Source organism: Siniperca chuatsi, linkage group LG1, assembly GCF_020085105.1.
Source record: "Siniperca chuatsi isolate FFG_IHB_CAS linkage group LG1, ASM2008510v1, whole genome shotgun sequence".
NCBI classification, from domain to species: domain Eukaryota; kingdom Metazoa; phylum Chordata; class Actinopteri; order Centrarchiformes; family Sinipercidae; genus Siniperca; species Siniperca chuatsi.
Window position 1 is genome coordinate 20,532,410 of NC_058042.1, and position 14,606 is coordinate 20,547,015.

The window sequence follows — 14,606 nt, forward strand, 5'->3', positions numbered from 1 at the left end:
ACCCACCGAACACACACCCGCACCCACATACACACACACACACATACATACGCCTTCTGCTGACTCCAGTATAAGATGTAGTCCATTTTACTCTCTCACGTACTCCATCACTGATAACAGTGTTTGTTTCAAGTGTGGGGCAGCACTGTGAAAATAAATGCACACTATCCTGCACTGGTACTGGATATCAGGCAGATAACAGACTAAATTAAGACATCAGTATCTGAGAACTTCCTAATTACAAAAATGTGGTAAGATAGCATCTATGCATTACTGATTACAAATCAAGACTTTTAGCAACATGACTTCCTGTTTTCATATACTTAAAAAGATACTAGATCTCTTTGATGGGGACATAGAAATGAACTTTTATTGTGTGCTTCTTAACTGAGGCTCTACTATGTCTGTACAGTATTTAGTACAATTAATCAATTGGTGAGAATTAAAACATTCAAACCATCAAAAAAAAAGTGTGGACAGATGAAGCTATGGTAGCTCTACAGGACTGTTTTGAGTGCACAGACTGGCTCATGTTCAGAGATGCCACCACTCAGGAGAACCACATCAACCTTGAGGAATATACATCATCAGTGACATCATACATCAGCAAATGTGTTGATGATGTCGTGATCACAAAGACAATAAAAACAGCCCCCAATGGATGAATGGAGAGGTGAGGGCCCCCAGAGCCTAAAAAGCTGCCTTTCAGTCAGGTGACAAGGAAGCTTACAGCGCCGCCAGAGAGAGACTGAAAGCTGGCATCAGGAGAGAGACCTCAACACCAACAATGCCAAAGAAATGTGGCAGGTGATCCAGACTATTACAGGCTACAAAAGCAGGAGAGCCCTCATCATGTGTGAGGCCACATTACCAGATGAGCTAAACATATGTTTTCCACATTTTTATCTCCTCAACAAAGAGTCGGCTGTAAAGTTTACTCCGCTTCCAGAAGACCGGCCACTGTCAGTATCCACAGCGGATGTGAGAAGAATCTTGCTGAGAGTGAATATGAGTAAAGCTGCTGGGCCTGATAACATCCCTGGCTGTGCACTAAGAACATGTGCCAAACAGCTAGTCGATGTCATTACTGACATTTTTAACATAACACTGTGACAGGAGATTGTTCCCACCTGCTTCAAGACAGCCACTATTGTCCTTGTACCAAAAAGGTCTGCAGTGTTTAGTCTGAATCAATATGGAATGTGGAGAACAACAACACCTACATCAGAATGCTGTTTGTTGATTTCAGCTCAGCATTCAACACAATCTCCCCCATGAAACTGACTGGAAAACTTAGCACTCTGGGCTTGAGTACAACACTCTGTAACTGGATATTGGACTTCTTCACAAACAGACCCCAGACAGTTCCTCTAGTCCTCAACACTGGAGCCCCCCAGGGCTGTGCACTCAGCCCCCTCCTAATCACGCTGTACACCCACAACTGCAACCGCAGACATGGAGACAACTCTGTTGTGAAGTTTTCCGATGACACCACCATCATCGGCCGGATTACAAACAACGATGAGACTTTTTATTGTGAGGAAATCAACAATCTTTCAGAGTGATGCACAGAGAACAACCTACTGCTCAACGTTAGCACAACCAAGGAGCTGATCGTTGATTTTAGGAAAAAAAGAGGCAAATACACGCACCGCTGTCTGCATCAGTGGAGCTGAGGTGGAGCAGGTGAACAGTATTAGGTTCCTGGGTATCAGCATTACAGATGTCATGGTCATCACATATCTCCACCCAGGTAAAGAAAGCTCAGGCATGGCTGTATTTCTTAAGGAAACCTAAAAAGGCAAGATTCCTGTGCCAAGTTCCTGTTAACTTTTACAGAGGAGAAATAGAAAGCATCCTGATTACAAACTGGCATGGGATGTGCACAGCCCAGGACTGGAGGGCTCTGCAGCGGGTGATTAAAACTGCCCAGAACATCATTGGCACCCATCTGTCGAGCATCAGTGATATCGGTGAGGTGAGGTGCCTGCACAGAGCCCAAAGGATACTAAAGGACAGTACCCACCACACAGCCACAGCCTGTTCACCCTGCTGCCATCTGGCAAGCGATACAGAAGTATCCTCAACTCCACCTCATCCTCCACACTCTTTCTGCTATGCTGGTTTTGCACATTACCATACCAATACCTTTGTATCATATACTGTATGTATATAAGTAACTGTATATATTGTTTTTATTCTATTCTGATTTTGGATATTTGTATGTGTGTTCTGTGTGTGAAGCGTGAAGGGGGCTACAAATTTAATTTCATTGTGCAACCCTGTGTTGGTGACTAATAAATGTACCTTGAACCTTGAAGATGACCACAAGTAATAATTTAATGATTACTAAAGAACATCAGAAAAAAGGAAACAGAGAGAGCTGATCTGAAGATTGGGAATAGGAGAGTAAACAAGAGATACCGGAGAGGAGACAATGACAGAGACAAAAAATTGAAACAGCTTTTGTGTCATCTGCTAGGACACCATGAGTCTGAGAGTTCTTACTTTGCCTGTTCCTTCCATTGTTATTTAAAATTCACGGCTTTGTCTTTGTTTTTTGGTGACATATATAATACTAATATTACGTGCATTATTAGTTAAGACATAAAACAGAAAAATTAATAACAAAAAATAATCTCAAGCAACAATATCACTTGCTGAAATGGGAGGGAGTTAGCGATGGGTAAAGGAAGAAGTATTAAAGATCCTGTGAAATGCAATAAATATACACAGTGCATCAGTGTGTGCAGCTATGCGTGTGCGTACGTGTGTGGGTGTGTGAGCGAGACAGAGAGCATGGACGCAATCATGCATGTGGAAATGAGTGGAAATGAAGTGAACATGTTACAAACTGTCTCCCTCTTCCCTCTGTTTCAACAGACAGAAAACTATTTTTAGTTATCAGATCAGTTTAATAAAGCATCAACGAAGACCATCTGTCTCCCAAAGTCCATGCTGACTCACAGACAGCAATAAAATAGTATTGGAACATAAATGCAAGACAAATAAAAATGGAGGAATACCATGAAGCTCAAATAAGTTGCACAGATGCACAGACAGTGTTCAACAAGACACCAAGTAAAGTATCAACTGTTGCTGTTCAAATTCATAATGATGATAAAATGACACAGTGCTTAATTTATTTTACAGTTTCATGTTTCTTCTAAGTACTTTCTTTCTCTCTGAAGGGGTGAAGAAACGACTGTCAAGCTGTCTTTGTGACAGTGATCTGAAAAACTGCTAGAAATGTACTGAAATGGCCACCAAAGTTGTCACATTTTAGATTGTAGTGAAAGCAGCTTCTTATTAATTAATCAATCAAAACAGTTGTTTCTTAATTAGTGGATGATGTATCTCAAATTTTTTATCTCATATTGCAGTATTATTTCCTTTAAGCCTACAGCAGACTATCATAAGGGACGGACTTTGAATTCCCACAGTATTTCTTAGCTTGAGGTGGTGTTATCAGAAAGTAATTGTCTAAATGTCACCACTTTGTGTTTTGGCTTTGTGGTAATAATTAGATCCCCTGTGTTATGTTGATGGAGTGTTGATCTTCTTGCAGGTAACTTTCTGAAAACAACTGACTAACCTGCAACTGTAAAACTGGTGGGTTTTCTGAGGGATCTCTGCACAGGGCAGTGGGTTACAATAATCACTGCATCTCTGCATATTTCCTTAAAAGTTGAGAAGATGCAAGGGTCTGTCTTGCAGGGTGCTTACTGTATCTGAAGGCCTACTGTGCTTCCTGAGTCAAGTGAGCCAAGTATCTGCAGCATTTGAGGGAAAAGTGAAACGAGCTGTTGTTATACATCAGCTAGCTGGATCATGAGTCTCTAAATGTGTGACAAGTGTGAATCATGTCTCAACTCGCCATTATGGTTCACACTTAACAACAATATGGTAATAAGGCTAACAAATGACACTGTAGATGAATTATATCACATTTAATCATTTGTACTCCTTAAGTTCTATGCCCGGATTTAGTAGTCAATCGATTTGTGTGTTAATCAGTAGGGACAAGAGCCACAATGATGATGACTTTAAAGCATAATACTGCACATTAAAATTAGTCAAGTTTCTAACAACTTTTTGTGATGGCAATAAAGGTAAATCAACTCAAAACTTTATGATTAAATTGTAAAAAGCTCAACCTTTCCTTTCAATGTTTTGCACCTGCAGACAAATATGGAAACTTTATCAAGGGGATGAAGAAAATTAATATTAGACCCATTATGTATGGACTGCTCATTTTAAATTAACACAGTTTGTTGGCTTGTGTCGGAGTTTCCACATGGGGACATGCGTGAAACAACTGCAGGAGCACCAAGGTTCACAGAGAGGCTAAAGGGAAACCAGATGTTACTGAAAAGATTCTCCAACAGCTTCAAGTACCAACAGACCACAGAAAGCAATAGACAAATGCTGCAGTTTGCAATGTAGCCAATATGCAACATATCTCTATCCACAATGCAGCACCAGGGCCAGCGACAGTTTACGGAGCAGATGAAAGAAGACGGGGCTGTTACCGCTGAACCGTCTCAGGCGGTCTCTGTATGGCCAGCCGCCCTAAATTGGATTTCCTTCGTCGTTATTCAGTTAAAATGTTCAGTTAAAACAGCTAAAGTGTGGAAAACCGATTGTCACATGCGCAGTGAAGGCACCAAAAATCAGAGTGTGTCTGCATTTGCTTTGGCACTATTCCAGCTAGTCTCTGTCCTCAACGTGATAATGTACCATGCATGCGCAAAAGAGCGCATTTTATCTTGGTTTATTAGCTGTTCTATACAATCTGGTTTAAACGGACAAAGAAAAACAGTTTGATGTTTGATCCTAAAATCATCTGATGCAGAGGCTCACCCGGCTAACATTAGCCTCTGACACATTAGCTTTCCACACCTGTCCAGCACTGATATTGAAGAAGTTTTTCACACTTGTGTAGCACTCCCTCGGCCTCAAAAGTTTCCTCTTGTGCTGCAGGATCTCATTTCCCAACTGCTGCTGTAGACTCTGGGTCATGAAAAAAAAAAAAAACCTTAATTGTTTTTTGGGGGCTGACTAGCTAACCCCAGTTTTGCCAGGTAGTGTTGTATCCACTTCCTGTCCCTGCCACATTAATTATCACCTGAGTGGACAAAATGCCCATCAGAAGGTCTGCTCCAAAATATTGCCTCCAACTCCCCTGCACAAACATGACATTTTATCAATTTTTAGCATGAATTTTGTGATCATTTCGTGTATTTGTTGTATTTCATTTTTATATGATACCCATACCATATACCTACCCATATTTACCATGCTCTCTTTTCAAATCATACTTTGTAGGCTGTGCTTCCTCCTCAGTGGCCACCTCTCGCCTGTGGTGTTCCCCAAGGCTCCATCCTCAGTCCCCTTTGGTTTAGAAGAAAATCAATCATTTGGTTCTCTGAAGCCCATCACTCTACAGAACGCTGTTGGTATCCTGTCTGTAAATGTCAAGCTGCAGCCATAAACTGTAATTTAATATTGACATCTTGCTTGTGTATGGTTACTTACAGTTCTTCTAGCTGAGGAACTTGGTCTCCTGTTGATCTAGAGAAAGCCATATGCTTTTATGCTTTTACTTCCACATCTGTTGATATACATTTTCTGTTGGCCTATCTGCTAATTCAAGTGCTTAATTTATTGCCGCTATATGACACGTAAATTGACTGAAATATTCATACCCAAGATGCCACATTTGTCACAACAGGAGTTTATAATGATGAACTCACTGGCAGGTCAGTGGGGTTGAAGAGGGTACTGAATTCAAAGAGACAAGATCACATCAACTCTATTCTGGCCTCTTATTAATGTCAGCTTTTATTTTTCTGCTTCTACAGCTTTTAGTGTCTTCTCTGTTTTCCTTAATTTTATTTCATTGTCCTTTTAATTCTTTTAATTATTTACTTTTAGTACTTGTCCTCCTGGTTTATGTCTTCATCCATGCATTTTATCTCTTGAAATGTCTAATCTCGATATATCCCATAAAGCAGCTTGTAACCTTGTTTTATAAGGTGCTGTATAAATAAAGTTTCAGCTGTTACAAGTCATCATTCTGCCCCAGTTTTCCCAACCAGTCACATGCTGCAGCTGACTGGTTGTGCTGCTTTCTGCCTTCACTGCTCCAACTCGTTCCTTCTCTAGTTTCTTATGAGTCATTGATGGAATCTCTTTACTTGTGTATTACGTACAGCAGTCTGTTAAGAGGGCTAACCTAGACAAACAATAACATAAACTCATCTGACAAGTATATCACCTGGAGGAACCCCAAGAAAACATACACGCAGAGAGGCATCAGCCAGGCAAGTCAGATTTAAACCCAGGACAAAGGCTCCATGCTGAATCTGAGTTTGTAACTGAACATATTCAACCAAACAAAATCATTCAAAAGACAAGATCATAAATCAAGATAGCAGTTTACAAAAAACATTGGCACAAAGGAGAAATTATTGTATCAAAAAATTTATTCTCAAATAATGTTTTCAAAATAGCTGATAGATCAACTGTGAGTCTCTTTCACAGCAGGTTGTGAGGCTGCATTCACATACACTATCTGTTGTTTAACCCTTTATAACACTCCATGTTGTTTCTCTCTCATGATCGTGAGAGAAAAGAAAAATGTCCGCCCTTCAATTCAAAACTTAAAGTACCAGTCTTGTTTTACCAGTCAAGATAGCCTGGATAGATTTGGAGCCTCCAAAAGTGTTGCCGATTTGCTAATGCTGCTGCTAGAGCCTAAATTTACCACAATTTAATTTTTCCACTCTAAACCTAATAATGTCTAAGCAAGGAGAACCAGATTCCCTCTTATTTAGACAGACATGAGGTCAGATTTTGGGCCATAAAGGGGTCAAGTCATCCAAAATCTTTTGTGCCTGTAGAATTCATCCCTCTCCCAGATATAGACATTAAGATCAGCCACACAGGGCTGCTGTTACACAAGAACACTGTCTTTTAAAGGAAGTGTCATTTTCAACCCATCCATGAATACTGTTCGTGACATAATGACACTAAACATCTTGTGTTCATTTTTTAATGTAAAGTGTGTGTATGTGTGTGTCTAAAATCAATTCAAAAAATATATGTAAACAAGATATTTTAATGTGAGAAATTACCAATGCTCAGGCAACTCTTATGGCACAGCTGCCGCATTAGAAGCCACCCAAAATTGTTCTGTGTATCGTTACATTATATACCATGTTTTTGCCATCAATGCTGACTTAAAAATGTTGATGTTCAAAAGACCCACATACTCTGCTGTTGAGGAGTTGGAACTGATACATCATTTTATAAGACTGAAGTGTTTTAGATTGTGTGTTAGATAGCAATTTTTTTTTTTTTTTTTCAGGTGTGACCCAGAGATAAGCGTCTCTGCAGCACGAAGAAAATTAACTCTGGGTCCCACAAGGTTTTCTGTTCCTGTGTAAAAGCAGCCATAATGGACAAAATAGATCATATGACATTTTGATATTTGATACTCAGTTTGAACCATAGATTTTTACATGGTGTGTAACTGTAAAAACATTGACTTTAATGAACAAGATTTTGTTGTACCTACATTATTAATCATAAAAAGTACAGCATGTTTAATAATTTGTTTTTTTACAAATCTCCATAAAAAATAGATTTCTGTACAAAAATTGTTTTTTCTTTTTCACCTACTTCAAGTTCAGCAGCACATGATGATGGTGAGAGGCGACAGTGATGATAATGACGGTATGATGCTTAAAACGATAACATTAATGGCAATGGCTTTCCTGGTGAGGACTTGCCATTTGGGACAACAAAAATTAAAGAAAATTTTTAAGTACACACTTATAAGCAACAAACTTACTTACTGGAAGTCAGTACGTGTTGCAGAGAACGCATCCTGTCACTGTAACGTGTGAATATAGCACTAATATGTGTGGCATCCCAATCTACAAGCTGCCATGTGCCGAAATGATAATTATTCATCCTTTGCACTGATGAGTGAAGCAGAGCTGCAGTCAACCCACGTTCAATTCAGACACACCAGGTTGTAGATTTTCTTCAAAGCTCTGATGCTGAACGTATGGCATGAGAAGTTTGTCCTATCCAAACTAATAAGAAGAAGGTGAAACAAAGGCCTGTCAAGGGCAAATTAACTGCAATACTGAATATTTTAATTCGATTACACTACGAACAGAAACCAAAAGCAGTGTATGTGTGTATGTCATGGACAGAAGACAAGGATTGTCTAAGACACACACACACACACACACACACACACACACACACACACACACACACACACACACACAGGAGCATCAGATTTCCATCTGGCAATAAAATAAAAATAGGTCCATATGGCTATAGTGCCATATATGTACACATGTATGACACAGTTCCTCTCCAAGCAGGACTGCAACCAGATTTTCCTACAGTATTCCTACAGGAAATGTTGAGCGACATCCCTCTGCAGTCCTTCCTGGGTATATTTGCACCAATGTTTAAATGACTCTCAGACCCCATATTTCTGTCTAATTTAGATACATCTTATATCTGCATTGAATCTATTCTGTATTTAAGACTTGGTGGAAAAAAGCTCATCCCTGCCATGTGACATTGTGTGACATCTCGCAGCAACCTGGGCCCCTTTGTTTCAGTGCTGACAATAATACTTTAGAGAAAGTGAGGGACAAATGTGGAAACTTCTTCCCAAACTATGAAAATTCTTAGCTGAAGAAGAACAAACAACCGTGGCATTTTAGAATTTAGTGGGTCGTTCTATTCTTTTAAGTTGTAGCCAACTGTCACTCTTTTAAACAGGGAGGACTGTTGACGATGGCAAATGAAAGACAAATGTGGAAACTTTAACAGAAATTTGGAAAAAAAAAAGTCTTGAGTGAACAGAACATTTTCATAAATTTTCAAGGAATCTAATAGAAGTGATGTGTTATGTTTAGAAGGATAACAAGCATCTCATTTTTAAAAGTTGACTGAGAGAGGGTACTAGTAGAGGCCAGAAGTCAATGTATCACACGGTATCAGCCTCAGTATGTCTTTCCTACATTTTCCAACAGACATGAACAGAATAGCTATACTGATCAAGAGTATCTCATTGCACCAGGAAGGGTCATTTGAAATAAAATTTGATTTTATTTAAATTTAAAATTTGCGACACACTTTTGTCCAATAGTATATAAGATCATGTCCGCAAAAATTATCTTAATCAAGGCCACAACAATAGACCACCTCCTTTTTCTGCTATTCTTAGGTGAGAGGAAACACAGATAGACCACAGAGGAGTGCCTTTCTTCCCATTTCAATCATTCACATTCCTTTCATTTATCAAGAAAATGAATTATTTCCAGCTATCAGCGCGACACCTCTCTCCCTTTTGAATATTTCTGTGGCCCTGTTGAAGACTTTTTTTGTTGAAACAGATATTTTAATATACTGAATACAAATTTGTAACATTTAATTTCTGTTTAGTTGTAATATAGCACTTCAAAAATCAAGGGCTGTGTTTGCACCTCCACCATGACTCAGCATATCTAAATTTATCAGAATATTAGAATCGAGGGGAAGAAATATTACAAAAACACTGTAATAACTTCTAAGAGTATGATTTCTGCTGTAAGATTGAGACCATATTATGGCATGTGTGCCATAGTGGCACAAACAGTCACTTTGCATTTCCCCAAATTTCTGTGGATATGTAAAATCTGAAATCTCTGTTGTAGCACTCTATATCTATAAACAGGGACAATGTGGAGTCTACATTTTCTTGTTAGGGCATGCTAGGAGATCAGATCTGTGTCATTAATTGTTAAAAATTAGACCTTTTATTACGCCTGTGGAAACCTTGCTGCCTCTAATTTTCAGGCTCTATTATGCTCTCTTGACTCCATAGGAAGTCTCAACTGAATTAATTTAATCAATTAAAACTGAGGCACTGGGTGTACTCTTGTACTACTGTTATTTACAGAAGATTTTTACAGAGGTCTTCTTTATTTCTGTGAAGAGATTGTGTATGTGTGTCTTCTGTCACACTCTTTAACCATTGCCAGTATTATACTGTAGCTAGTACACACATCTGCATATCTTTATTTTCTGTGCCTCACACTGGTGTACATGTTTCTGACTGTCTGACCATGACCCTGACACTGAGGCTGTGAATGACAGGCTAACAATGGATATATTATAATACCAACAATATCCCGTAGTCATGCTTCCAAACATAATCGCCATTGTTTCAGGACATTTCATTTGCAACATTCAGGTTTGGAGTAGATTCATTTTCAATTAAATGAGCTGAAAATGTAAATAGAGACTGCAATTTGCTTGTTAATTCATTCTCACTTGTTTCAAAATAGGTGGATATAACAACCTTCTCGTGCCAGATGTTCTTTTTCCAGCTCTGGGGAAAATCCACTCTCTGATTTTAGCGAATTGAGTCTTGGCCATGAATATAACACTGCAATATAACATGTGTTTCATGGACAAAATCTTCATTTTATCAGTTCTCTCATAGTTTTCTCTCATACATTCCAGTCACCACTTGATATCATTTGTGTAAATGAATGGATTTGGGATTTACTGTTTGTAGGTATGACAGTATGATGGATTGAGATTGAATATTTGAAAACATGGGGAACACAAAGGAAAATTCATCTGGACAATAAAAATCATGCAGGTTAAAGCAAATGCCTGAAGTGTAAATCTAATGGCAGAATGGTGCACATGGAGTGTGAAACAAACAAGAAAAAGGCCTGAAGACACTGAAAGACACACATTGAAAGCAGTTACATCTGTGATCTAAACCAAGTGCAGCATCTTACTAAAAATAAAAATATTTTGAGAACACTGCGAGAAATAACAAGCTTGACAAGTGATTTGAAGCTAGACTCAATGGTGTTAGTACGACATTTTGACTTAAAATACCAGGAAATAAGCTGAATGCAAGGTCTCACTCACTAAGCTTGTGTATTTGTCGCAGTGAGGTTCCAGCATTGATAAGCAGGATATAACTTACTCTCTGCACACGAGGTATTTCTCAAACAATGGGGGGGGGGGGGCCTCCGGCGGCGATAACTATCGACAACAATAATTGTGCATGTTGTCTTCATACTGTATCTGTTTGTCCTCTGCCTTAAATGACCAATTCTCAAACAGATCACACATACACTGTGGGCTCTTTGAAAAGGTGTGTTGAAATAACATCATGTGCATCAGATATGTAAAATGTGTTGAAAGATGATGCATGATAACATGAGTAGTTGGGGAAACAACACATCTTTTTAAAGAGAGTTAGAGAGACATGTTTCTGAAAGCTGACACTGTCTGCTATTACAAGTGCTCAACTGAAAAAAAAGCCTATATTGGGATAATATTTAATCTTTGTGTACTATTTTGTGTACCTTAAGAATATTGCACAGTATCTCAGAAAATTAGGAGTTTAATGCCTGTAAATAAAACTAGCAGTGTGGCACCAGTGTTTCAGTAGGACCATACTGCATATTATGGGTATGAGCCTTTCTGTATATTTCTTCCACATATTATAGTATTCAGTAACAATACCAGTATTCAGTATGAGCTTTCAGAAACAGCTACTGTTCTAGAAATGGCACAAAAAAGTGGTGTCATTGCGTGACACTAGAAGCTCGGAGGTCCACAGGTAAACTGATCCCAACTTTCTGGTTGGCTAGCATGTTGTCAAGGCAACAAAATAAACAACGGTATAGCATGTGGTCACACCTTCTGCTGACAGGGAGTGTGAAATATAAATGTGTATATACAAACACTCTGTAACCCTGTATTTAGTCATTTTGCCGTCTTTTTAAAGATAGAAGTTTTTGAATAAAATTCTCTTTTTTGAATGACTCATTTTTCAAACCCATTTCAGACCCAAAAATTATTCATTTTTTCATAACCCAGTCAGAAAAACACACTAGTGCAAAATTTGTGCGGTTTAAGAGTTTATATAAAGTTTATATTTTGGGGTCCCCAGCAGCAGTGGTTCGGGAAGTCCCATGGGGCCACTGGGTTTTTGAACATGGAGTCTGTTCATCAATATCTTCACTGAAGAAAAATGCCAGAAGAGACAATTAGAGACAACTATTTGCCTCTGTTTCCATAGCAACCTGCCCTTGTCTCTCTTTTCCAGCACGACTGACAGAGGTGTCTGTCTGTCCATTTGTCTGTGTCCGTCTGTCTAATTTCTGTCAGTCTGCCAGTCTGTCTCTTAATGTGTTCATCTATTTCTGATTCTGTGGCTGGAGAGTATACTGTAGAAAAGAAATCAGTCATCACTTGACTGATAATCCCGATCGGAGTTACGAGAAGACAAATCATTTCCTCGATTTGGCCACAATGATCTTGACAGCTTATTGCCTCCAGGCTTCCCCTTGTTCAGCCACCAAGCACAGAATCCTGGCTAGTCCAAGAACAAGAATCAGTTGTCTGACTCTTTGATTGTGTTAGACAGGTCTCTGGAAACCAGTCCATTGTGTACACCAGCCCGGCAACTAAAATGTCTGGATTTCTGGTTCAGCACGGTCTGCCTAGTGCTAGTGTGGAATATTGTTCTCGTACTAAACCTGGGAAAAACAGCATTTGCAAATGCTTGATTTGGTATGTTTTAGCCTAATTAGTTGCCAAACACTGTAGGTAGACATTGTCATAAAAGGCAATACAGTAAGTGGCAGAAGTTAAAGACAATCACAGGCACCTATTTGAAAAGCCATTATTGACTGACAACTCAACTTACCTAACTCTGTGATTGTCCTGCTATATTAAACCTAACCCATTCAGTTCTCTAAGTAGGCTAAAACAAACATTTTAAACTTATCTGCAACTGTTATTTGACCCTGGCTTGTCTAGCACTAGTCCACCACTCCTAGTACTAATTTAATACTAGTATCTAGTACTGGATGAGAGTATCATTTTCTTTAAAGGAATTGGTCTGGTTGAACTTGTCACTGCATTGACTGCATTTAGTTGTCAACTTTACTGTAGTCTATACAATCAATTTCAGATTCCACCAAAACAGACTCTGAAAGCTGTCATTACATCAGAGAGTCCAGTCCTGTCAAGTCCAGTGGGAGTTTTTTGGTCCAGCACCAATGATGGTTTTTGTGTTGACATATAGGAACCATCCAATTACTATTCAATGTCTGGAGGGGGTTGAAGGGTGGAATAGTCTATGTGCTTCCCCTGAGGGTAGAACCTCGCATCGGTCAAACCCATGTCTGGCCTGCAGTAGGGGAGTTAGTGAGCCTATACCACTGTGCAAATTTGACATGGGGTATGGGGTTTGGTTGGGTAAACCACTATTCAGGTTACAGGGAGGGTATTTGAGGGCCATATGACTCTGGCCCTTTCCATAAGGAGGTTGGGTAAAATTTTGTCAACTGACACTGGACGAGCACTGTTCAATGAGGTTGTCGCTCTTGGTGGAAGTTCAATTAGTTGTACCATCTTTCTGAGTTTTTCCTTGATGTCTGAATAGCAACAGCGCTTAAAAGGAACTCTGGTCCCAGCATTGATCTCCTGAACAACAGATTTCATGTTATTTGATGATGTCATTGTCTACTCCCTTGTTTATTGGTTCCAACTTATTACGCTCTTTCAGACTATAGGTTGAGATGGATGATACCATTGTTCAGGTAAGAGGTGGAGCAGAGCTGCATTACTGTGCAGATTATGCTGACAGAGGACCAGCATGCTACAACACAGACTGCCCATGGTGACGAGTCCAGATCATAAGTTTGTTCTTTCTTCTCTGAAACCACACCGCAGACTGCAACTGGGAGGCTGGACTGAACCACTGTATAGGTAGTGACAAGTTTGTTGGACTATACCACAGTGCAGACTGTATTGAGTGTAGTATCAAATCGAACTGCCTTAGCCTCAGTAGGCTTCATGTTGGTGTCATACATTGGGTTTTCAAATGATGCCTGGCCATTGGAGCTCTCATGGCCGACATAACCATTGAACTGGACCTTGGGACGTGTCCTGAAAAACAAAATGAGAAGAAAATAATGGTATTCATGGCAGATATTTGGTTTCACAAGGATATCTTTGCAAAATTGTATTTAATGTTTGGAAAAATAAAACCACAGTACAACAAAAAAGGATGCAGGCCTCTGAAACACCAAATGACAAGTAAACCACAAACTCATAGACATTTTAGGACAGCTGAGCCCAGTAGGAATTATGTAGCTCTATGCAGCTTTTAGTTAAATGGTTTGGTTTTACGGCACATAGACTGTATAATAAAGTTAAGTCTCACAGACACACATCGGAGGTTCATGTTGGTCTGTGTCTGATGGATCTTGTATGTGTCTATGAGTTTGTTTTAAGTGAAAAGATTTCAGACGACTGCAAGATAGCAGCACTTATTAAAGTCTGTGTGAAAAATGTTTGACTTTTTCATTTGTGTGAAAAGTTTAAGCTTTTCAAACTAAGACTAGATACAGAATAGACTACATACACCATGTTATAATTTGCACTGCATGTCCTATTCAACATAACTAATTTAAAAAGCACAGGTGTTCAGGGAAATGAAGGATGTATGAGTTCAAGATTAACTGAACAGCAGAATGTCCTAGTACAAC

General features: G+C 39.2%; 1 protein-coding gene across 3 annotated transcripts in view; it reads right to left on the reverse strand.

Annotated features, from left to right (window-relative positions):
• Positions 1 to 6,470: 6,470 nt before the first annotated feature.
• The window catches only part of LOC122876003 (CUB and sushi domain-containing protein 1-like), a 491,774-nt gene continuing 483,638 nt past the window's right edge, over positions 6,471 to 14,606 (reverse strand). For all 3 annotated transcript variants that reach the window (XM_044195800.1, XM_044195789.1, XM_044195805.1), the window contains one exon: positions 6,471 to 14,004. In XM_044195800.1, the coding sequence (XP_044051735.1) occupies positions 13,845 to 14,004 (160 nt within the window). In that variant the 3' untranslated portion in view covers positions 6,471 to 13,844. The remainder of the gene's footprint in view (positions 14,005 to 14,606) is intronic.